Below are 25,226 nucleotides of genomic sequence, written 5' to 3' on the forward strand. Positions count from 1 at the left end.
GACGGTGTTTCAAAAATATTGCCGGATATTTAATTTAATAAAGCAAACTGTGAACAACCTTTTCCCAGCACCACCTGGGATGTCGCCTTTATTTGCAGAGAAAAATTAAGAGCTTTGCTGTGGATCCCATTCATCTTTCTTCCATATGTTTAATGTTTGGCATTCCTCGATAAACAACTTAAGCTTTAAATGGCAGAAGAGTTCGTTTGAGCATCTAAAAGTAGGGGTGTGTGTGTGGGGGGGGAGGTGAAGGCTGCTCTTTGTAGGTTGGGGAGAAGGTAAAGGAGCATAAAACACAAATCTACTGGAAAACATTTGCCTCCTAGATGAAATGCAAACAAATTCAACGCATCTGCCGGGTTCTGTGCTTTATGGCCCAGACTCATGCGCTCGCTGTGTCAGCACTCTGCTGGAGCTAAATAAGGTTTGCTGGCAGCACAAGACACAAGAATGTCTCTGCTGGTTCTAACCAAGGATCCATCAAATGCAAGCCCCCTCTTTCGCACGGCAATCAGGCCGAGGCATCTGCCTCAAAACTGATGTTTTTATATGGCCCTGGCAGTGGGAGGGCAGGCAGTTTTACCTCAGCGAAACATATTTTACCTCAGCGAAAATTTTTTTTTTACCTCAGCAGGATAGTTGAGGAAGGCATGCACTTTGCAACGGGAATTTACTGTGTGAAATGTCAAAATCCACTTGCAAATGATAGCTACAGTGCATGGAAAGTGGGCTGAAAACGCATTATTCTCCACTTATGAAGGGCACCAAGATCTGGAAGAGCATGGTTGGAATATCCAATCCGCCATGGAAGCTCTCCGGGTGACCTTGAGCCGCTCTCTAGCAGCACAACTTGCCTCAGAGGGTTGTTGATGTGAGGATAAAGGGGAGGAAGGGAAAACGACATTGAAAATAGTTCCTGGTCCTTGCTAGGGAGAAAAGCAGGATATAAATATCATAATAAAGGAGTCAAATAAATAAAATTTCTCTCTGCTGCGCCTGAGTGCTACTGCTGCAGATAGCTTGACGATGGCACTGCGGCTATCAACTCAGAAGAAATCCAGTCAGGTGGAACCACAGGCTGGATTTCGACCTGGATATATTCATTTATTTAATACATTCCTACCCTGCCCTTCCTTCAAGGAGTTCAGAACCACATGTATGGTTTTCTTTCTGTCTCTGTTTTATCCTTACAAACAATACTTTCCTTAGAGTCTTTTATAATTGGAAGAATTGTCACTCTGCAATTAAACTATGAAGAAACTCATTTGGATATGACTATTACCTAGAGCAGGGGTAGTCAACCCGTGGACCTCCAAATGTTCATGGACTACAATTCCCATGAGCCCCTGCCAGCATTTGCTGGCAGGGGCTCATGGGAATTGTAATCCATGGACATCTGGAGGACCACAGGTTGAATACCCCTGATCTAGAGGCCTTTCACAGGGGGCAGGGCAGGGCAAGCAGCTTGGCCAGGGGGGTAGGGCGCCATCCACACAACAGCCTTGCAGGGTAGATCGAGATAGAGTGTTCGTCTGTCTGGAGCAGCGGAAAAGAGCAAAATTGGCATGATGAGACAAGAGGCAGAACTGAATTGAGGAATCCCGGTAAAAAAACCAATTTATATACAATCATGAACAATGGATCATGCCATTGGTCAGCTTCAGTTTAATTTCTGTGAAAGAACCTTTGCATAATTTTATGGTTGGGGGTCACCACAACATGAGGAACTGTATTAAAGGGTCGCAGCATTAGGAAGGTTGACAACCACTGAGCTAGGCACCTGTGCAGCAAAGTTTTTGTCGGGGTCCACTGAGAAAGCTTTCAGAAGCGAAATGTAGGATTTGCTGATTCCTTGTTTGGATTTGGGAATTTCCAGTGTCATTCCTACAGCTTAATATATTTTTTAGTATTTCTACATATTGTTTGTGCTTTCTAAGCATTTGATAAAAAGCTTTCCTTCCTATGGTACTTGTTCTTGTTGTGTTGTCTTTACACACTGGATTTTGTTCTTTTGTATAACTGTCATACACTGTGTAGCCCTATGTGTATTTTTTTGTTCATACTGTAGACATTTTCCTTTCCCCTGCCTGCACCATTCACTCCCCTGGTTACAATGATCTTTAACAAAAATTAATTGCCAAATGAATATTCTTATATCATGGCAACACTCGGTGTATCAAGTTCGCTGAATTCTTAGCTTTCATTTCTTTAAACATTCTCTAGTCCCTGTTTGAGAAAGCAGCTCCTGCTAGGGAAGAAAGACAAGAAAACTACAGGGAAATCTGCCTTTCAGGAGCCTCATGGCTGCAGATCCAAGCAGCCAGTTTGGTTGGGGGCGTTTTTGGCTCGACTTGGTTCGGGGTTCAGATTGGGGGCTGCCCCAAACCGAAATGTTTAGGTTCGTGTCCATCTCTCCTACGTACTTTGTTGACTGACCTTCTTGTTAGGGGTAATATTGAGTAGGAAGCAACAGCTGCAGCCCTAATTAGGAGTACAGAGAGACTTTCATATCTGTGCTTTCACACAATGCACTTCCAATGGGCTTTGCGATTGGAGTTTTAACTGTGTGAAACAGCAAAGTCCACTCACAAACGATTATATCAGAAATTTTTTTTTCACAGTCAGAATAGTTCAGCAGTGGAATAGGCTGCCTAAGGAGGTGGTGAGCTCCCCCTCACTGGCAGTCTTCGAGCAAAGGTTGGATACACACTTTTCTTGGATGCTTTAGGATGCTTAGGGCTGATCCTGCGTTGAGCAGGGGGTTGGACTAGATGGCCTGTGTGGCCCCTTCCAACTCTATGGTTCTGTGATTGCTAAAGTGCACTGAAAGTAGGTTAAAAGTGCATTATGCAGCCCTAAGAAAATAAAAGATATAGACCAGCATTCCAGCATTCATGACAAAATTAACACACTGGCTCAACATGCATCCCCTTCCTTTGTTTCCAGTGACCCTCTACTTGTAAACTGATGACTTAGATTTACCAGCTGTCTTGAACCTATCAGAAGATTTCCATGAATGGATGGGTGTGTTGTTTTCACTGATTCTCATCACTGGATTTAGACCAGGGGTAGTCAAACTGCGGCCCCTCCAGATGTCCATGGACTACAATTCCCAGGAGCCCCCTGCCAGCGACTGCTGGCAGGGGGCTCCTGGGAATTGTAGTCCATGGACATCTGGAGGGCCGCAGTTTGACTACCCCTGATTTAGACCATTGACTCCCTGCCGCTTAGGCTGTACCCAGAGAGCCTCTAGCCACCAGGAGCAAGAATTCGGGTGGCATTCTGAGCTGCACTGGGGAAATCATGCCCCACTGCTGGAAATCTGATCTGTCAGCAGAAATTACCAGCTGAGCCAAGCCAAATATGTTTGCTGGGTAGCGGCAGAAGAGGGAATGAGAACAAAGTATATAAAAATGATGAGTAGGCTGGAAGCAAACTGAGCAGAGCATCCTTCTCCCTCTCACGCACTGCTAGGACTGTCCAGCGGTGAATTAAAATGACATAAGCTTGATTTAAAAACAAAGGAAAACACACGTTTATGCAGGAAACAGGAAGATATGTGGCGCCCTTTGGTGCCCTGCAAAACCATATATCAGCAGCGCATTAATAAAAGCTCTAGAGAAATTTGCGGAAGGGAAGAAAACAAACAGTGATCAGGCAGAGCATGTAGGTCATCCGCAGCAATGCTTCAGAGTTCTCATAAAACCACATTATCATAAATAATGCGAGCTTGTGTTTTCTGGAGGGGACGGTCCATGGGGTAGCAGTGGAAATAAGCTGTGGTCTTCTGCGGACCCTCCCCTCCTTCCTCTTTTCTGTGCATGGAATACGAACATGTAAACTAGGCTCTGCTTTGTTTATCTGAATATGGATCTCTGAGATATCAGATCTCTTGTGTTCCAGGGAGAGTGCATGGATAGGGCTCTTCCACTGTGGGTTGCTCCACAGCTTTAGTACAATGATATAAGCTAGATATCCAGAATTTTTTTTTCGCAGTCAGAGTAGTTCAGCAGTGGAATAGGCTGCCTAAGGAGGTGGTGAGCTCCCCCTCACTGGCAGTCTTCAAGCAAAGGTTGGATACACACTTTTCTTGGATGCTTCAGGATGCTTAGGGCTGATCCTGCGTTGAGCAGGGGGTTGGACTAGATGGCCTGTATGGCCCCTTCCAACTCTATGATCCTATGATTTAGAGCCTCTCGGAAGTTCAACACATAACAGAAATCCCGTAAGGCAGTGGTCCCCAACCCCCGGTCCGGGGACCGGTCCCGGTCCGTGGATCAGTCGTTACCGGGCCGCGGCTCCTCCTCGTCCTTCCCCCCAGCTGCTGCCTCGGGGGCTGCCCTGCCACTCTGCTGCCGGCTCACCTTTGGTGCTCTCCAGCGGCCGCCATGGTTGTGGCTCCCCCTTGGCATGGCACTGCGCAGCTGTTGTTGGCAGCGCCCCCCAGCGGGTGGCGGGAAGTCAGGGGCACCGGCGGGAAAGCAAGTGGAGCAGGGGCTCAGGCGGTGGTGGCATCCCTCAGCAAAAGATTACCCCCTCCTGGGCCTCAGTAAAATTGTCAAGCGTTGACCGGTCCCCGGTGATAAAAAGGTTGGGGACCACTGCCATAAGGCATGGGGTTGAGAAGCAAGAGGAGGGAGGCACAAGACACGAGTGGACCAATAAAGAAGCAGAAGGCTCTTGAAGCACCTGGAAAGAAATACCACCAGCTGTTCTCACTTGGACTTGATGAACTGACAGAAAATAATTATTTTATTTATTATTTCAATGTATATCCCACCACTCTCCATGGACTCGTGACGGGTTACAGAAAACCAAGTAAAACCCCCAGTAAAACAGTCATAACTAGGCTTGTGCCCCAGGAGCCCGATCTGGACCGATTCAGCTTCGGCACCCATTAAAGTCAATGGCACCATTCACTTTAGTGGGAATTCGGTGTTTCCGCTTTTCCAGGGGCCTGGGGAGTAGGGGTATCAGGTACAGCCTCCAAACTTTCAGGGTAGCTCCAGGAGGTTCTTCCCTGGCAACCCTTTGAATTTCACAATGATTGGACTATGGGGTCCACCTTCCAGGGGTACTGAAAGAGGGTGCCCCCATCTGCTCCATTCTATCCAAAGGGACAGATTCCCCCAGGCCCCAGGAAAGGCAGAAACACCAGAATTCCCATTAAAGTCAATGGCACCATTGACTTTATTGGACACCAAAACTGATTTGGGCCTCTGGTGCACAAGCCTAGTCACAACCCCTAATTCTTCTGACAAGGACATTATTCACCAAACAAGACATTGTAGCCATCAAAGACTGCTATGATCATGTCCATGAGGAGAAGACCATTTAGTTCCTTACAAGGTGACAGGGTGCTTGGGGACATTTGAACACATGAGCACAGGACCCTTGGCTCACATAAAGCTGCTACATTCAATAACATTGTGTTATTCTGAATCAGACCACTGGGCTATTCAGAACTGTGCTATCTACTCTGACTGATGGTGGCTCACAGTGTGTGTGTGTGTGTGTGTGTCAATTAAACAGCTTTCAAATTACCTTGTACAGGATCCTTTTTTTTTTGCATGACTCAGGTGCCAGGGAAGGGAGCATGGCTCCATGGCAGAGCATCTACTGAGCCCACAAAAGCTCCCAGATTCAGTCCCTGGCATTTCCCATGTGAAAGGCTCAGGTAGTAGGTGACATGAAAGACCTCTGTCTGGGACCCTGGAGAACTGCTGCGGGTCAGGGTAGACAACACTGACCTTGAAGGGTCAATGTTCTGACTCAGTCTAAGGCAGCTTCATATGTCCAAAGCCACGGAGGAGGAAGCAATTGGAAAACTAAGTAGCAGAAATGCCGAACATCTTGCAAGGGCACTGCCGTTCAGCAAACAGGTCAGATGTCTGCTCTCCAGCTGGGGACTTCTGGAGCGTGCAACAGGGCATGAAACCTTGATAGCCGCAGTCAAAGAAGCAGTCCTGTCCCAGCATGGCACCGACAGTATAATTATCGGCTGTCGCTTGGCTCTAAGCCAGTTCCTAGCAGTAGCTCTTACTGCTCCTTTGAATCCCCCAACAGAATCTGGCGTCCAACCTCCGGTGTGAAGTGTGAGGGGCAGGGAGGGAGGACAAAGGGTGGAGAAAATACATAAATGTGAATACGTATCGCAGCCAGTCCTAATTGGAGGCCGGAGAAAGAAACCTTGAGAGCGACTGGAATGAATAATGCCTTGTTAGAAGTCGAGTGGAGCAGTCAAGACTGCCATTGAAACGGGGAGCTTCTGGAACAGTTGCCCTTCTGGATTTAGAGCAGCTCTGGAAGGGATGGAACTCCCTCCAGGAAGTAAAAGGAGGCCCTTTTATTTCAGAATGACAATTCAGCCCACACTCTAGTCAATAGAAACACCTGTCGTACCACAGCAATACCTGACTGGTGCAGTGGTTAAGAAAAGTGTCCTCTAATCTGGGTTTGATTCCCCACTCCTCCAAGTGCAGCCAGCTGGGTAACCTCAGGCCAGTCATAGGTCTTGCAGAGCAGTTCATTTTAGAACTCTCTCAGCCCCCCTACCTCTATTGTGGGTACAGGGAAGGTGATTGTACAGGGAAGTCACCTTGAGACTCCTTTGGGAGTGAAAAGTGGGGTATAAAAGTCTTTATCTTTGGGGATCTTATAGAAAAGTTATTCATTTGATGTGATCACTTATAAAGTTATGGCTGCCATGGAAGGTCACTTTAAACAAAATTATACTTGTCATTGTAAACCACTCTGAGCGCCTCTGGGCTGTCAAATTGCAGCCGACTAATGGTGATCCCATGGGACAGCCTTTTTTTTACCATGGAGAAACCCCTAAAACGTTCTTCAGGCTTTAAGACACCCCAGAAGTGGTGCAATCGTGCAGAATATGCTTGGGAAGCAGAGCTGGGGACACACCCACCCAGGGCCTCTCCCCTTCCCACTCACTCTAGGCCCATCACTGATCATTTAGGGGGGAGGTGGTCAACCTAGCCTTATATGGTCATATCACCCAATAAATGTTTAACAAATTAAAAATATATAAATAAAATTAATTAACACCCACCCATTTGGGAAACCCTTCCAGGGCTGTCAAGAAAACCCAGAGTTTCATGAAACCCTGGCTGAGAAAGCTTGCCGTGGGGTTTTCAAGGCCTGAGGTTGTTTGCCTTGCCCTGCTCCTGCATATTCCTTGGCGATTTCCCGTCCTAATTAACTTCTGAGATCTTCTGAGAACAGGCTAGCCTGGGCTCCCCGGGTCAGGGCCAAAAGGGGTCTATATATGTATAACCCCTAAGAACAAGAATTGTTTCAATTTCGCCTTCCTCCTGAGCCTTTTATTTATTCATTCAAATACTTACCCATTTTTTGGAGGGGAATTTCACTTTCTGCCTGTTTAAGGATAAATACTGCCCCCTAAACAGGGGTAGTCAACCTGTGGTCCTCCATATGTCCATGGACTACAATTCCCATGAGCCACTGCCAGCAACGCCAGCAACAGGTTGACTACCCCTGCTCTTAACCACACAATCCTGTGCAGAGTTACTCTAGTCTCAGCCCACTGAAACTGTTGAATTCACACTGGAGTAACTCTGCATGGGATTGCACTGCAAATCAGCAGTCGGGTGACCATTCCCAGACAGCTGTCACGTAGCAACCATAGTTGCAGCTGCAGTTCTTGCAGGGTAGTCATAAGGTGTCCCCCAGTCTGTGGCTTCCTTGTCTGTCAAGCCTATTTCTTAAGCACAGGGCCACATTTCCAACAGCATGAGAATGAGAATCACTACAGAAGATGGAGTGTGTGTGTGTGGGGGAGGGGGGATAAGGGCACGGCCTGCCTTTGGAAGTAGGACGTGCCTTTCACATGAAAGGCAAAAGGGATTCAGCGGCACATCAGGGGGAGACTTCCTCCTGGATGAAAGGTGGTGTCAGATCAAAGTTGGTGCCAGAAGCCAAGCTGAAAGTGCAGGAAAGCAATACAACGAAAGCTGGGGGAAACCTTTCCAATAATCAGCTGTGGTTCTGATCGCAAAGCACAACAAAAAGATGGTGTGTGCCTCATGCCTAATGTAGGCAGCTTTGACCTTGAACCTCATGCAGTGCAGGCCAAGGGCAAGCAGAGGGAGGGGGATATCCAGCGCAGAAGGGAAACACAGGACCACTAACCAGTTTGGAAGTAAACAACCGTAGCTTTATTGACTGCAGTGCAAGAGCATTGGTGCAATGTGGGGACCGATGCTGTATCAGGATTTCTGCCTGCTGCCCAGTGAATCTTCCCCCCCCCCTGCCTGCTGATGGGAGTACGACCGTGTAGTGGCAAGCCCCTGGAACCATGCAAGTGTTGGCCACTACATGGTTCCTTTACCACCCGGTGGCGAAAGCCGGCTAGCAATCCCTGAGCTGGGCATGCACTGAAGGTTCCATCTCCATGACCCCTTGTGGGAATGCCCAAATTGGGGGAGGTGGCCACACAGGCACCACCTCCCCCCAAAGAACCCATCCCAATGCCTCAACTGTTCGAGAAGCTGTGCAAAATTAAATAGCATAACAAACTAAAAGCAATGCCAAAAACCTGACAACATTTGAAAGAGAGTAGAAAGTCCGTGAAGCAAGAGGAGTGTGTAATTGGCTGTGTAACCGGAAAAGACATCAGAATTTTGCGCACTGCTCTAGGGTTTACCTCAAACTCTATGGTAAAAACAGTAGATGGCAGAAAAATTCCTAGAGCAACAACACAGCAACATCACTAGCCAGAAGTGTTATTTGATGCTCTTTCCCCCCCATTGCTCCCTTGCTGCTGCTGGTGGTGGAGTTTCCCCCAGTGGTGCAGGCAGCTGGCAACCCTGGGCATTCCTGCTCTATGCTGACAGGCCCATGAAGGAGCAACGGAGAGTCCTCATCCAATTATGACCGACCTTCCTGTGACGGAGAAAGGCTGTGTATTTGCAACAGGCAATTTATTATTCCCACCGATTTGCTCCAGTCTTGTCTCATCAAATACGACCAACAATAAATAAAAGGTAATCTGAACTGGCTACAACCCATTAAAATCAATAGGCTTCATGCAATTTTGTACGGGATTTTTCCTTTGTTCCAAGAAGAGAATAGAGAAAGAGAGGCTGGGTCCTAACAACATACAAGCTTCATGTAAAGCAAATGGACCACAAGCAAGTTGGGCACTGTCACAGGGCCATTTAAGTTGCTTAAGTTAAAGGGGGCTCCTGATCCTTCCCTCGGGTTTTTGGGCTGAGCCAACCGCCCAAATTGTTTGTTTGTTTATTTAGCCTTGTAGGCCACCGCTCCTGGCCAGTCAGCTTGCGGCGGTTAACATCAGGTTACAGATAAAGAGTTTAAAACAACAGAAACAATTAAAAGCAATTAAAAACCACCCCTCACCTAACCCCCCCCCAGCTCTGCCGACACCCAATGGAAGAAAAATGCTACCCGGATGGGGAACAATTTAGGAGAAGGGGCCCAAACAGTCCCTTTTATCCCTGGCCTCAACCAAAAACTTTATAGGTTGTGCAGAACTGCATTAGTCCTTGCAGGGTCCATAGCACTTCTGGGAGCTCATTCCACCACGGAGAGGCCAAGGCTGAAAAGGCCCTGGTCCTGGTCAAGCCCAGGTGAACCTCACACGAGCCGGCGATCACCGATATCACACTGTGACAGGGTGGGTCAGCCAGAGTTCTTCAGAAAAGAGGAACATACATCATGAGGGTGGGAAAGAGAGTGGAAAGGGAAAGGGAAAGAGAGTGGAAAGGGAAAGGGAAAGAGAGTGGAAATCTTGCCTCTGAGGGTGGGGAAAGGACAGGGCCGTCATCGTCTCTTACCAGACATCCCAGTGAGATCAGCACTTGGGCTGAATACTTCTGTGATTCCCAGGCCCTTCAAAACATCCTTCATATCAATTTCCTGTTCTATTGTGAACCTAGAGAGCACACAAAAAGGACGAAACATGAAACACTCTAAAAATATCATATTTGCAAGTTGTCACTACTGGAACAGCAAGAGAGTGAGAGAGAGAAATGGAATTAATATAGAAGCAGTCAGTAAGGTGAGCTGGTAGCGCAGCACGGAGAATAGCAATTAGGAACAAGATGGATTATATTTATTGAGCAGACATTCGTAACCAGCTTATTGTTATGCATCGTTCCATTTCCAGGGATACCCTAAAGCTAACTGATCTGTGCTCATACAATCCACATCCTTCCCAAAGTCCTCAGCAAAAGACACTGAGTTAACAGATGCGGGGACGTCTGCCCATGGAGGAGGCTGAAATGTAGTTAGTTTTTAATAGCGGCTGAGAATGGATGCTAAAAGATTGAATGGGACATAAAATTATTATTATTATAAGCAGGCAAACTGCAAAGAGAAGACATTTCAACGAAACAGCTCTCATTTGAATCTTCACAAGGGGAAAAAAACCCTTAAAAAAAACTAAATTAAAGGCCAAATCTACTGCAAAGTATTTTCTGATAAGATGGACAAAACCAGGGAATTCTCATTGAAGGTTCTGAGATGTCAGAAGTGAGATCTGGTGTTTCTGAGGACCTGAAGGTTGAGCAAGGTTGCACACTGGAAAAGTGGAAGCCCTAGCATGTTTGGTCTACTTTAAGGCTGTTGGGAAGAAAAAAAACCCCTAAATGTTTCATCTTGGATGATGGGCTTGGATCTGATAGAAAATGTCTGCAGATGGCAGTCTTCAAGCAAAGGTTGGATACACACTTTTCTTGGATGCTTTAGGATGCTTTGGGCTGATCCTGTGTTGAGCAGGGGGTTGGGCTAGATGGCCTGTATGGCCCCTTCCAACTCTATGATTCTATGATTCAGATAGAAAGGACATTTTCATACCTTCCCCAAAGTGCTACACAATCCAAAGTACTCCTTCCCTGATTTTCCTAAGGATCCTCAGGAACAACATGGGGGGTAGGGGGAGAGGCAGAGGTCTGTACCAGGAAGGGGCACTGGTGAATGTTGCTGCCCTTCCACAAGAAGCTGTCTTCTACCAAATAAGGCCCTTGTTCCATCAAAGTCAATACTGTTTGTTCAGATTGGCAGTGGCTCTCCGTGGTCTCAAGGAAGCAGTCTTTCTCATCACCTTCTGCTGGATCCCTTAAAAGGAGAAGTTGGGGACTGAACCTGTGACTTTCTGCGTGTCGAGCAGATACTCTGCCATTGAGCCACTGCCGCTTGCAGGAATGCTTTGCTCGAGCCAACCCATGGCATCTATGGAGCACGCATCAATAAAATTGGTACCATCAAAGATATTATTAATCATTCCTTTGGACACATCCCCCCTTCCCCCCCATATACATTGTGCACAGAGATAACAGACACACAGAGTCTACTGCTCAGCAGAAATTGTTTCTGGGAAGAAGGGCAACCAGGGATTTGGACCATTAGTGCTACAAAATCAAACAAAGAGTCCTGGCCATCTGGACTCCTGCCGCAACAGCGTTTGCCTGAAAGCCACAGTGAGAAAAGGTAACCGGAGCCAGATTAACAATGTCACAGAGGCATGCCGCCAGACAAAGCCCCATCGCTTGGAAAGACGGGAGGAACTTAAGGGCTTTTATTAAAACGACAGGAGCATTAATTATGAAGGATTTCCACTGTGCTGTCAGGCGCCATGGAATGCGGCGGAGAACACGTAGCACATCAGCGGTACCCTGCACGGTGCTTCAGAAAGCCAGATGGCCAGAGACCATGGGTGCCGTTTGCAAAGCACTGAGTCTGCAAAAAAAGGACTCAGAGACTAGAGGAAGTCCTTGCCCTGGAAGGCTTCCTTGAGAGGTGGTGGGTTCTCCATCTTTGGAGATTTGTAAGCAGAGGCTGGACAGCCATCTGACAGAGAGGCTGATTCTGTGAAGGCTCAAGGGGGTGACAGGTGACAGTGGATGAACGATTGGGAAGTGAGTGTCCTGCATAGTGCAGGGGGTTGAACAAGATGACCCAGGAGGTCCCTTCCAACTCTATGATTCTATGATCTATGATTCTAAGAAGAGCAGAGGCTTCTTCCCCCCCCCTCCACATAGGGCTGACCAAAGTAGATGTTCTGGTAAATATAGGGAGGGACTGAAAAACAGGGGTGCCTGTTTGTCGAATCCCTACCTCCTGCTGCATAGTGCTGAACGAGAATAAAAGAGTCAGTGTTCATGCCCCGCTTTTCTCTGAGTTTAGGAGTCTCAAAGTGGCTTCCAATGCCTTTCCCTCCTCACAGCAAGGACCTTGGGAGGTGGGGGGGGGGCTGAGGGAGTCCAGAGAGAACTGTGACAGGCCCAAGGTTACCCAGTTGGCTTCATGTGTAGGAAATGTGGAGAAACAACCTGGGCTCACCGGATTAGGATCTAGCACTCTTAACTTCTATGCCATGCTGGCTGTCCCACCATTAACCACCACATCACACTGGCTCTGCCACTTTTAGCCACTGTGCCATGCTGGCATTGCATACAATCATTGCATCTCTGGAGTGAAACAGAACCTGTTAACCAGTGAGCACCCCCTCACCAAGTTCTTAACTGTATCATAAAAAGCCATGTTAGAACCATTAATGAGGATGATGATGATGATGAGTTGGTTTTTATACCCCACTTTTCACTGTCTAAAGGAGTCTAAAGGAATCACCTTCCTCTCCCCAAAACAGACACCCTGTGAGGGAGGTGGGGCGGCTTGGACAGAACAGTACTACCAAAACTGTGACTAGCACAATGTCACCCAGCTTGCTGCACGTGTGGGAGCAGGTAATCAAACCCAGCTCTCTAGATTAGAAATCACCACACTGGTGTAGTACCAACCAAAGCCCAACCCTTAACCCTTTAACCAGGGGTAGTCAACCTGTGGTCCTCCAGATGTTCATGGACTACAATTCCCACGAGCCCCTGCCAGCAAACGCTGGCAGGGTCTCATGGGAATTGTAGTCCATGAACATCTGGAGGACCACAGGTTGACTACCCCTGCCTTAAACAATCAATAGCAGTAGAACCACAAAGTTTCTAATAAAAACACTGCCTTTAGCAATGGAATCGGATGCCTATGGAGGTGGTGAGCTCCCCCTCACTGGCAGTCTTCAAGCAAAGGTGAGGCAGATACTTATCTTGGATGCTTTAGGCGGATCCTGCACTGAGCAGGGGGTTGGAGTAGATGGCCTCTCTGGCCCCTTCCAACTCTACAATTCTATGATGGAACCCCACTCAAGAATGTAGTACCATCAGTTCCTTTGGGAGCCTCTTCCAACGCCAACAGGGAGGAAATATGGGTCAGCATCAGAGCTTCTGCTTGGTGTAGTGATTAGGAGCGCGGACTTCTAATCTAGTGAGCTGAGTTTGATTCTGTGCTCCCCCACATGCAGCCAGCTGGGTGACCTTGGGCTCGCCACAGCACTGACAAAGCTGTTCTGACCGAGCAGTGATATCAGGGCTCTCTCAGCCTCACCTCCCTCGCAGGGTGTCTGTTGTGGGGAGAGGAAAGGGAAGGCAAATGTAACCTGCTTTGAGACTCCTTCGGGTAGAGAAAAGCAGTATATAAGAAACAACTCTTCTTCTTCAGTCAGTCGGCAGGTGGTGTGACAGACCTCTGCCTTGTACTCTGCATAGCTGCTACCCATCTGTGCTTTTGGAAGAAGTCCTGCAATTATTTAGAGACTCTGACCCATCTTTCAACAGATCAGCACTTTTCAGGAGAGACCACCAATGTGAACAGAAAATCTCATGCTAAGAAGTCAGCTGGCGCGCTCACACCAGAAGAAACTCCTGCAAGATTCAACAGCCGAAGCAAAACTAAAGAACTTAACAGAGTGGCTAATTAGAATCAATAAGAAGAAATTCAGCCCATCCATTCCGCTGACTCTCTCTCCTCTCCGTGTTCCTCTGGTGCTATCAGAATTCACCCTTCCCTAGCAGTGGGCTAGACAATGACCGTTTATGCACTGGAGGTTTCATGCTGGGCTGCAAGCTGGAGTTTTAGTTGTGGCGGGTTGCCCCACCTCTTCCTGCACCCACATAGGGGAGCATTTGGCCTGGTTCCGCCCCTGATTTGTGCTCCTGCGCAGGAGCTGGGGCAGTGAAGTTCCCAGTGCATAAATGGTCAATGAGGCAAACACATTTTGGAATATGCCCTGTAACACAGTACCAAACCCACGAGCTATAGGTAACTGCCCAATTCATGTCCTCCCCATGAATGGTAACTTCTGTCAGTTGGTCATTCTATGGAGCAACAGGGTATAGGAAGAGCTGCGGCTCAGTGGTAGAGCATCTGCTTGGCAGGCAGAAAGTCCTGGGCTCAATTCCGAATACCTCCAATTTAAAGTGACTGCCTTGCATGTATCGTGTCCCAGGATCAACCGCTGGCCCCCTACAAACCAAAAACAACATTCTGGGTGAATTTCCACCCTAGATCTCCTAGCATTACATCTAGTCTGGCCCATTGCTGTTTTACAAATAAAGTGGAAGCTGGGACCCATACAGCTTCCGTGGGCATGTCATGGGCTAGCGCATAACTTAGTGGCCCTTTTTTTTCCCTTTTGTATTTCAAACCTTTGAATGGCAGGCGCTGCTTCCATGCCAATCAATCCGCTGCATTTTCACTTGTCAATTGCCTAGTTCTAGGCAGCAGGACGATGGCCGGTACCCTGCTAGAAACCAGGTGGAAAAAAGGCCCAGGCACCTGGCGGAAAGCAACAGCGAGCGTGACACCTCCACAAAGGTTGGGGAGGAGTAGAAGCCCTTTTTGACTTCATTTCTACTTGTTTGGCATGAGTGAAGCTGCAAAACACTGGAGAGACACTAAGCCGCTGTGACTGTAAACTAAGCATTTTATTTTTCTTTGACAGTCCTGAGAATTTCTTGTTCGCTCGGCAGGGAAGGAATAATTTCTGGCTGTGGCAGGGGAGTCCTTGGAGCCTTCCCGTTACAATTACCTACACAATGACAATTTATTTGGATTTAATTTGATCCACATAGAAGCCCTTCTTACTGTCACCTCCAATTTCCTAGTTGAAATGGTGATTTCTGCCAGTTACCTGGAGCAAGGACAGAATGTAAGAACAGCTGTGCTGGAGGAGACCAATGGTCTATTTGGTCAAGCATCCTGTTTCATGTGGTATTCAAACAGAAGCCCCCAGAAAACCTACAAAAAAGGTCCCCAAGAATGATAAGGAGGATGAAAAGGCCAAAACCACTCCATTCAGATGTCCCCAGCAGTGGTATTCAGAAGGTTTCTGCCTCAGAACACACAATTCCTGTCAGGCTTCATGGCTAATAGCCATTGAAGAACCTCTTCTCCATGAATGAAGCGTCTCCTCAGGAAAAATGTCTCCTCAGTCTCCTCTCTCCAGCAACAAGATGAAGCTGCTGATCAGAACAGTGTAGAGGAGGAATCTTACATTCTTCCCCACATTTCAAATGACTCCCCAGACTCTCTGTCTCCTCCACTGAAGAAAACATATAATCAATATATAGTCTGGTGATCGCCGTCTTGTATTGACTAATTTCATGAATTCGCGAGTTGGGAAGAATACGGATCTCTACTATAGGTAGGGTTGCTGACCGCCAGGTACTGTTTGGAGATCTCCTGGGATTACAATTGATCTCCAGATCATTCACCTGGAGAAAATGGCCACTGTGGAAGATGGATGGTATGCCATTATACCCCACTGACCTCCTTTCTCACCCCAAACCCCATCAACAAAATCTTCAGGTGTTTCCCAACCTGGAGCTGGCAACCCTAAGAACAGGTAGTGGCCATCTCATGTCACAGGATCCAGAAAGACGAAGAGCCGAACGGTGCCCTTTTAAAATGCCACAAGGGGGCTGCTCCATCAACATTGGAAGAGGTGTGTGTGGAGGGGGAACAGGAGTGCCACTTCGTGGGCCTGAGCATGATTGGCCCTTGGCAGAATTTTAAAATGGCTTCAAAATGACATCCTTGGCTGTGGTAGCCAGGATAGCACCATTATGTTCAATTAGGACTGATCCAAGCAATTGTGATTAGACGGTGCTACAGATCTCTCAAGCGTCTGATTCACTAAAACTGGCATCCAAATCACAGTGGATCTGATATATTTTATTGGCAAAGAAACACACAGCCAAACACCAAATCTCTGTCACTACGGGGCTCATTCCGTGACACAGTGGTGGCAGAAAAGGCTTCCAAATGTTCTTCAGAACATGCTTTATGAGATTGAGCCTGAAATTTTCCCACTCTCTTTAAATGAACCATCTCCAAGGTAAACCATAGAGCTGGGAGCATAAGCATGGGGTATGGAGAGAGGACACTGGGAGTGGCCTTTGTTTGGAGCCTGCCAGAGCCTGGTCCCCAAAGATCCACTGTTTACTAGGTTCTCAAAATCCTTCTGGCATCTCACAGTATCTACAAGCCTCTGGTCAGGTGGGGAGACTAACCTGATTGGTTCACCACCCCGAGGCCATTGTTTGGGGGAGCCCAGTTAAAATCAAAGAAAGCCTTCATGATTTGTTCTGGTCAACTGTCCTATTTTACACACACAACCAGAAACCTGGGAACCTGATGAAAGCCTATCTTCATGTACGGGATTTATTTTTTATTTATTCCATTTTGAACCCTCATCTTCCTCCTCAAGCAAGGCCCAACACGACTTATGCTGTCCTCTCCTCCATTTTATCTTCAATGATAATTCTCTGAAGCAGGTCAGGCTGAGAGTGTTTGGCTGGCCCAAGGTCACCCAGCAAGCTTCCATGGCAGAGGGGTTTTGGACCTGGTAGAACCATTTATTCTGTCTTGAGGTACCTCTGTCAAGGCGCCTCCAGAGGAACCCCTGTCAAAACCTTCTCCTGTTTACAAAGCCTAGTTGTGAATTCTTCTGTCATGCCTGAACCTATGGCCAAACATGGGACAAAACCTTGCAGTGTCCAACATCTGCAAAGATTTCTGCAAATATGAATGAGCAAAGCAGAGCCCAGAATGGATAACATTAGATGCCATTTCTCTCCAGCGTATTTTTTGCGATGGGAAAGGGGGAGGGGAAGAAGGCAGCCCAAGTCTGAAATGCGGTCCTCCAAACGCTGTAATTTCGTTATTAAATTCCAGAGATTAATTGCAGACTTCCAGGGCGAACATCTCCAAGGATTTCAAGCAGATCCGCTGGATGTTATCAACGCACCAAATAAACACTTCATAAATATTTTATGGCACGCCTAAAAAAGAGGAGGGAAGCGGCAAGGGGAGGGGGGACTGGCACGTAGAGGCCTGCAGGCTGTACACACTGAGAAACAGCAGCAGAATAAAATTAAATTTCCAGTGCCCTGAAAGATTCCATCCAATTATAAAGTGAACATTTTTTAAACTTTTACATTTGTAATAGGGGCCTGAACGACTAAGCAAAGCCAAGTTAATCACAGCGTTTTCCAATTTTCTGTCTGCGCTATCTGCGTCCCACCGACACGGCCGTTTACTCGTCTTAATGGCAAACTGGAAAACGGTACAGGATTGTTAAATTATACTTCGCTTCGTTCGCAAATCATTGTTTCTGAGCCAAAGTGATCAACATTTTTTTAATCCACTTTTCTGTAGCGGGGAAACAGACCATGAAACTAATTTGCAAAAATGTCTTTCCAGCATAATTTAGCTGAAGAACGTAAAAAGGAAGACATGCAAGCTAATAACAGGAACCCAGCCCAATGCATTGTCCTTAGGAATCATTTCATTCTGCAGCGGAGTCTTGCTGCCTTGCACACTGCAAGTGCGTTTAATGGCAGCGTGCCATGCACATGGATTGCGCCTGTTTCCTTCTATGTTCCACTTCGGAGCATGGATGTTCTTAGACTTCAAAAGGATTATATTGTGCCTGGGAAAATGTGACTCTTCCCCGTCTTCACCGCCCACTCCTGCTTAATCCGTTCATGCTCACTGCATTTGGGCTGATCCTGCGTTGAGCAGGGGGTTGGACTAGATGACCTATATGGCCCCTTCCAACTCTATGATTCTGTGATTGTCTGGGGTGGAATATGGCTGCGTAGCCATCAAAGATGCCGACAAGTTATAGGCCAAGATCCAAAGAAATGTTTAGCTAGTGTTGTATGCTCAAGGGGACTTTGGGCTCAAGTTCTATTTATTTACTTATGAGATTTTTTTAGGTCGCCCCTCTCTGACAATGGTCTTGGGGAGGCTAATATTAAAACTGAATACAAGTTTTCCTAAATTATACAAAACCAGTTGCAAATTACTTTACAAATCCTTAAAAAAGGTGAGACAGGCTGCTCCATCACAGAAACCACCTATGAAGCTGGGGGTCAAGTAGGTCCAAATTAAACCTATAATCCCCAAGGTTCAGATGAAGAGGATAAGGTACAGGCGGAGGGTGGGGGGCATTTATTGATCTCAACCATATTCCTGGTGGAAAAGTGTCATTTTGCAGGCCCTTCAGAACTCTGACAGCTCTGAAAGGGCCCAGATCACCGTTGGCAGTTCATGCTACCAAGCTGAAACCAGGGCCAAAAATGCCATGACTCTGGTTGAGGCCAGCCACACTTCTTTGAGGCTGGGGACCACTGGCAGGTTGCCATTTGCTGAGCAGAAAGCTCTTCGAGGGACGTATTTGGTTCCTAAAACTACTGATGCTCTTGCCTCATAGGAAACCACTTATGAAACTGATGGGGACTTCCAAACTCAGTTTGTGATCACTTGTTGAAAGGGGGCTGCAGTTGCAAAGGGTGGTGAAATGCAGGAGGGCCTTTCCTGTGGTGGGCCCCTGACTTTGGAACAGCCTCCCGGATCCACCAGACGCCTACATAATATGGATTTCAGTGCTTGGTGAAAACAAACCTCTTCACCCAGGCCTCTGATGTCTTATCAAAGCCAGCTTGGTGTAGTGGCTAGGAATGTGGACTTCTAATCTGATGAGCCAGGTTTGATTCTGCGCTCCCCCACATGCAACCAGCTGGGTGACCTTGGGCTCATCACAGCACTGATAAAGCTGTTCTGACCAAGCAGTGATATCAGGGCTCTCTCAGCCTCACCTCCCTCACAGGGTGTCTGTTGTGGGGAGAGGAAAGGGAAGGCGACTCTAAGCTGCTTTGAGACTCCTTCGGGTAGAGAAAAGCAGCATATAAGAACAGACTCTTCTTCTTCTTCTAATTTCCTCCGGATGCTGTCCTGCCAGGATGAGAGGGAGGGAGATGTCTTTTAGATTATTTTATTCTGTATCGTAGTGACCTACCCTGGGACCTTCAGGTAAAGGTGAGAGATATAAAATCCCCCCCAAATAAATAAAAAGAATAAACAATTCCACTGGACTTTCTTGGTTTGGATATAACAGATCTAAACCCTTACGAATTAGCCCAAAGTTTCTAAACACTTTTGATCATAAAGACATGGGGTCTTTTTCCAGCTCAAACATTAAGATGTACTTCACTCTTACAGCTGAAAATGTGTGTGTGCGCAATTACAAATCAATCAGACCCTAACCTGGATAGTCCAAGCTAGCCCCATTTAGTCAGATCTTCTAAGCTAAGCAGGATTGGCCTTGGTTAGCAGGTTGGCAGACCAAGGAATACCAGGGTTGGCATGCACGCATACACACACATCCGCACGCACGCAAGCAAGCAATGGCAGACCACCTCTGTTAGCATCTTGTCTTGAAAACCCCATAGGGGTTGCCATAAATCAGCTGAGACTTGATGGCCAAGAAACATGTCAATCAGCTCTCCAAAATAATAGCTATATATCTTACCTCCAACTGCAGGAAAGCAATTATTTTGCTTCCTAGTGTCCCATTTCACCTTTACCCCATCTGGGCTCACGGACGAAGCTGTGCTTGTTGGCTGCAATGATGCTATAGGAGTTCCTCCCCAGCTGTCAACAGTAATGTAGGTTGTGTCCAGGAATCTATATCTGTCTCCCATGGCCTGATCTAACTGCCCATATATTTAAGAGAGATGTGAGATCAATGTTGCACTGGGCCTCCCTGCTCCAGTTGATGGTTGAATATTTCAAGGCACGCTACAGTCTGTGCTGAGGCACACCAGTGTGTAGGGCTGCCTGGAAAGTGCTAGCAACCAGCAGGAGACTGATGGAGCGGAGACCGGGTGAAAGAGCACTGAGCAATGCTGTGCTGCCATTTCTGGCTGCACAACCGGAAGTGCACATCTGGTTGCATGCGGAGGAAGACTGGGGAATCAAACCTGGCTCTCCGTATTAGAGGCCACTGCTCTTAACCCCAACACCAATCCATTCACTGTACTGTCTTTTCTCCAGTAAGAACCAGAGCAAGCAACCTCACCTGGGTAGATAGACCTCCACTTTCTGTTTCTTCACAGAGGTTGCCCATTCCTCAATCAGCTGAGGTTTCACCAGAGGCTCCAGCGTGACCAGTGGGACTTCCTGCCTGGAAAGGACAATCATCATGCTGATTTCATCCCCTTCGTAAGGTATCTCCAGAACTTGGTAGATGCCCCCGGCTTCATTGGAGCCATCACTGAACTCCCCTAGAAAAAAAACAACATTTCCATTGTTTCAATTTTCTGTTGCAACTTCTTTTTATCCTAGGAACAAATCAAAATCTTTAAAAAAAGAAAAGAAAGTGAGCTCTAGCAGTGTGGCATGTGAATTCCAGTCTGAAGACAAACCGCTAGAAAGAAAATTGGGGATCTCTCCCTCACCGTAATAAAATTCTCCTTGCTGATACATCATTGGGATTTGCACTTCGCTTTCATCGTCTTTCGTGAACGAGAATGTCCTCGTGTTTTCCGGCCGGAACTGAGATTTCCAGTTTCCTTTAAAGTAAACGGCATTCAGGAGGGCCAAGTGCGTCAGAGTGCCGAAATCCCTCGGTGACACAAAATCTTTGATCATATCTGTCAGATTAAAAAAGGGGAGAGAAGGAGCGCATCAATCAGAAAGTCTAATTGAGCACCGAAATCAAAGCCTATCCGGTCTTTAGGAAGCAAGACAACAAAACAAACAGAAGTAATACCCAATTTCCAATTCAAAGCATCTTTTTGGATCCTCAAATTAAACTGTCAAGTCTTTGGGGGTAAAAATCTAAAAGCTTCGGTGCCAGCTGATAAGCCTGTACAATTAATCCACCGTTGTGAAGCGTCAACATTAAACAGCGCCGCGCAAAAAGGAATATCTAACCAATTCAATTTGTAGATTAATCAACGAAAGCAGTAATTACTGTTTAAAATCTCTCCCTCTGAAACTAGCCTGGTAGACCTCATCTTGAAGGGCACAGAGTCATGCAGGATGCAAATGAGCTAACTCCCTCCTTGCCCATTTTATTAAGAAAAAAAACCCCTTTCCAGTTGGAAACTTAGCAGTCATTTTACATTTCTGAGTGATGCCGCTATGGCTTTTTCACAGCTAGGAAAAAAATACAAGACACCGAAAGCACTCCACAGTAATGCCACCGACTTTGCAAATTTCACAGGCTACATTGCCTCTGCTCGAAAAGCTCATAAGAATGTAAGAGGAACTCTGCTGGATCAGATCAGTGATCCATCAGTGATCCATTTTGTCTCACACTGTGGTCCATGATCCATCAGTGATCCATTCTGTCTCACACTGTGCTCAATGATCCGTCAGTGATCCATGTTGTCTCACACTGTGGTTAATGATCCGTCAGTGATCCATTTTGCCTCACACTGTGATCAGTGATCCGTCAGTGATCCATTTTGCCTCACACTGTGGTCAGCGATCCATCAGTGATCCATTTTGTCTCACACTGTGGTCAGCCAGTTCCTCCAGAGGGCCAAGAAGCAGGGAACAGAGACTAATATTGCTTCCTGGCATTGGGATTCAGAAGTTGACTGCCTCTGAATGTGGAGGTTCCCTCTGCAGCCCTTCACAACCATCGCAGACTGCCGAGACATGTGCAATTTGAAAGGAGGTGTATTCTGAGTATTTGTGCTGCTTCTAGATTCATGTAATCGGTGGTACGCACCCAAGAGGCAGAGGCTGTCACTCAGAACCTGCTGACTTGAGGGCAAAGTTACATACGCTCCAAGGACATGCATAATTCACACTGATTACGGAGCTAAATCTTCAGGGGCCGTTCAGTTCCTGTGACCTTTGCCTGCTAGAAAGTAGGTAAGGCTCCTTGAACCAGAGCAGCTAGGGAGGAGGAACAGGCCATCAGGCAGATGATAGGGTCTAAGACAGGGGCAGTCAAACTGCAGCCCTCCAGATGTCCATGGACTACAATTCCCATGAGCCCCTGCCAGCATTCGCTAGCAAGGGCTCATGGGAATTGTAGTCCATGGACATCTGGAGAGCCGCAGTTTGACTACCCCTGGTCTAAGACCTGGAGCGAGGAGATAATGCATTCTATCTTCTTAAGGGCTACAGCTGCTAACTAGAGGAATTGCTGAAGCGATTCCTGCATCCTATAACCAAGTGAGTGGGAGAAGGGCAAGCCATGGGCCCCTTTGACTTCAGCCTGTACTGGCAAGGGGATTACTTCCATCCTAGCACTCCTCTGCTTAGATACATTATTTCCTCTTTGATTAATGACAGCACCTCTATCTTGACCTGCATCCTGCTGTCTCGACAGCTCTCCAACCACGACTACTTCTTGGTCCCTTTGGCGTGGAGGATACATGAAAAAGGACTCTGTCCTCATCACAGATGGAAACCAAGCATAAGAGCAGACCACAGAGCTACCACTCTTCATTGGATTTCCTTCTCCTCCCTTTTCCCCTTCCTCTCCTCCATTTTTTGGGAATTCTGGTGGAGCGCCCCCTTACCCACAACAAGACGGCATGCCTAGAATCATGGAATCATAGTTGGAAAGGACCTCCAGGGACGTCTAGCCCAATCCTCTGCAGAATGTAGGAAATTCACAACTACCTGCCCATCCACGGCACCCCCAATTCCATGCCCAGATGATGCCCCCCCCAAAAAAACCCAGAATCCCTGGCCAGTATGGCCTGGAAGAAATTCACCTCCTAACCCCAAAGTGGTGATTGGCATTTCCCTGGACCTTTTGCTTGAGACACTGTCAATGAGACACCACCTGGGAAAGGTCTTTAGAAGGTGTTGCTAAGTCAGCAAGCAATGACTAGCAGTTGTCTACAACAACTGAGATATGCGCTAATGGCAGGGTCAACCCTGGGAATGGGCCACTGGGAAATGACCTCCACTGAGTGTTCATCCCCCCAGTGGATTCATGTGCTTGTTTCTCTAGCAGCATTGTGCACAAGTGAAAGAGCAGATACCTCTTTTTATTGATTGTAATATTTCATGCTCCTTTATTCTGCGCTCAAGGCCATTTACAGAAGCATTAGAACATAAAGTAAAGCCATAAAAGCAATCAAAATGTCATTTCCAACAATGCCCAATATTATTTTGGCAGACGAAATCAGAACTCTGTCTCGAAGGCCCACTGAAACAAGAAAGTTACTTTATCTGAGGAAGGAACCTGAGAAGGATTGTCGCTTTTGAAACTCCCACTGGTAGAAGGTTCCAAGAGGTAGAGTTCACCATTGTACAAGCTCACTGCTGGTCCCAGTTGGCACATGGACCAGTGAAGAGTGGGCATTGCCTGACAGGCATGGCTGGCAGCAGAACCTGGTACAAGGGTAGCCGATGCCATCAATTCAAGTCAGACCAGATATCTGCAAAGCCTATGCTTAGCAGGCAGACACAATACCTGAGAACTTTTTGGCTGACAGCTGTCCTGGCAGAGGCCAGGGGCCAGCTGTGAGACAGGAAATCCCAGGTTCACATCTCACCTCCACTCTCAACACATCCCCTTATGGGGATAATAATACTAACCTCCCTTTACAGGGCTATTCTGTAAGGGTTTGGTGGTGGAAAGTCCCATCCAGTCACAGCTGACTTATAGCCAACCCACAAGGTTTTCAAGACAAGAGACGAACAGAAGGGGCTTGCCATTTCTTGCCTCAGTGCGGCAACCCTGGACTTCCTTGGTGGTCTCCTATCCGAGTACTAACCAAGGTGGACCTTGCTTACCTCCCAAGATCTGATGGGAGCGTGCCAGTCTTGGCAATCCAGGTCAGGGCACTGCAAGGTTTCCTGAGCACTGTGAAGTAGGGATGGCAACCATCAACCCTGCTGTTTCCCCCACATTTCTATTCCTCACTCATGGAGCACAGCAGACAACTTCCCGACTTTGGGAAGTACTCAGTCCTACTTTGGGAAGTATCCATTCCATCATGATGTCCAAATGAGGGCCTATCAACAAACTGGAATTTCTATCCCAAGTGCCTGAATCATGAACGCTTACATCCTGAAAAGTTTTACTGGCACATAAGAAACTATTGAACTCAAATTTCATCCCTGTAGTACTGTGATTCTAACCTGAATGCTGGTTCGTCCATAATGTCTGAAGGGGGGCTCCCTCTCAGTCAATTAAAAACACAAAGCACAGCTTCCCCACTCAAGGACACATTTAACACAAAACACAGCAGCTCTGATATCAAGGGCAGCACCGGAAACAGTTCGCGGTGCCATCCGAGGTGGAGTTATGTCCTTCTAAACACATTGACTTCAATGGCTCTGGAAGGGCGCAACTCCGCTTAGGGTCGCTCCTCTACTCCTTTAGCCGTCCCGCCTTTTCCAATCGAGGGCATAAGTAGACACGAGACACGCAGATCTTTCCTGACGGTCTCATCATATTACTGGTCCATCTTACAGCAGTAATTTCCTGCGGAGTCGAAAGGTAGCGTGAGCAGTAAACAGTGTAAGCCAGGGGTAGTCAAACTGCGGCCCTCCAGATGTCCATGGACTACAATTCCCAGGAGCCCCCTGCCAGCATTCGCTGGCAGGGGGCTCCTGGGAATTGTAGTCCATGGACATCTGGAGGGCCGCAGTTTGACTACCCCTGGTGTAAGCATTTCGGCATCGGGCCCGCCGACATTTGCTCAAGGAAGGAAAGAGACATCTTACATCTGTTCCAGTCATGAGAGGCTTGTTAGCCAAGTGGAGCAGCTGCTGTGCCCACATTCCCAAATAAATCACTCCCCTCCAAACCGCATTGTGTACTACCTGGCGCTGCCAACTGGGAACGGCTCGCTTTCAGCAGAACGGTTTGGAGTTTGGAGTTCTGCGCAGACAGTGATGGATCGAGCGAACGCGCCAGATTTCATGGTTTTGTCACAGATGGGTCCCGGCGGTTCATTGGGCCCAAAATAAACTTCTGGCCTCCCAACAAAAGAGAGGTCCTGATCCAAAGTAAGTACTGCACACACAACTTGCTGCCTCCCACTCTGCTCCCGGGGGCCTCCTGACCC

The 25,226-nt window shown here is 47.3% G+C and overlaps 1 protein-coding gene across 2 annotated transcripts in view; it reads right to left on the bottom strand.

Moving 5' to 3' along the window:
- Positions 1-25,226, bottom strand: part of SERPINI1 (serpin family I member 1) — a 90,461-nt gene that overhangs the window by 7,207 nt on the left and 58,028 nt on the right. For both annotated transcript variants that reach the window (XM_077348494.1, XM_077348492.1), the window contains 3 exons: positions 20,634-20,828; positions 20,255-20,459; positions 9,834-9,931 (listed from right to left, as the gene is read on the bottom strand). In XM_077348494.1, the coding sequence (XP_077204609.1) occupies positions 9,834-9,931; positions 20,255-20,459; positions 20,634-20,828 (498 nt within the window). The remainder of the gene's footprint in view (positions 1-9,833; positions 9,932-20,254; positions 20,460-20,633; positions 20,829-25,226) is intronic.

The sequence above is a fragment of the Paroedura picta genome, chromosome 8, assembly GCF_049243985.1.
Source record: "Paroedura picta isolate Pp20150507F chromosome 8, Ppicta_v3.0, whole genome shotgun sequence".
In the NCBI taxonomy this organism is placed as follows: domain Eukaryota; kingdom Metazoa; phylum Chordata; class Lepidosauria; order Squamata; family Gekkonidae; genus Paroedura; species Paroedura picta.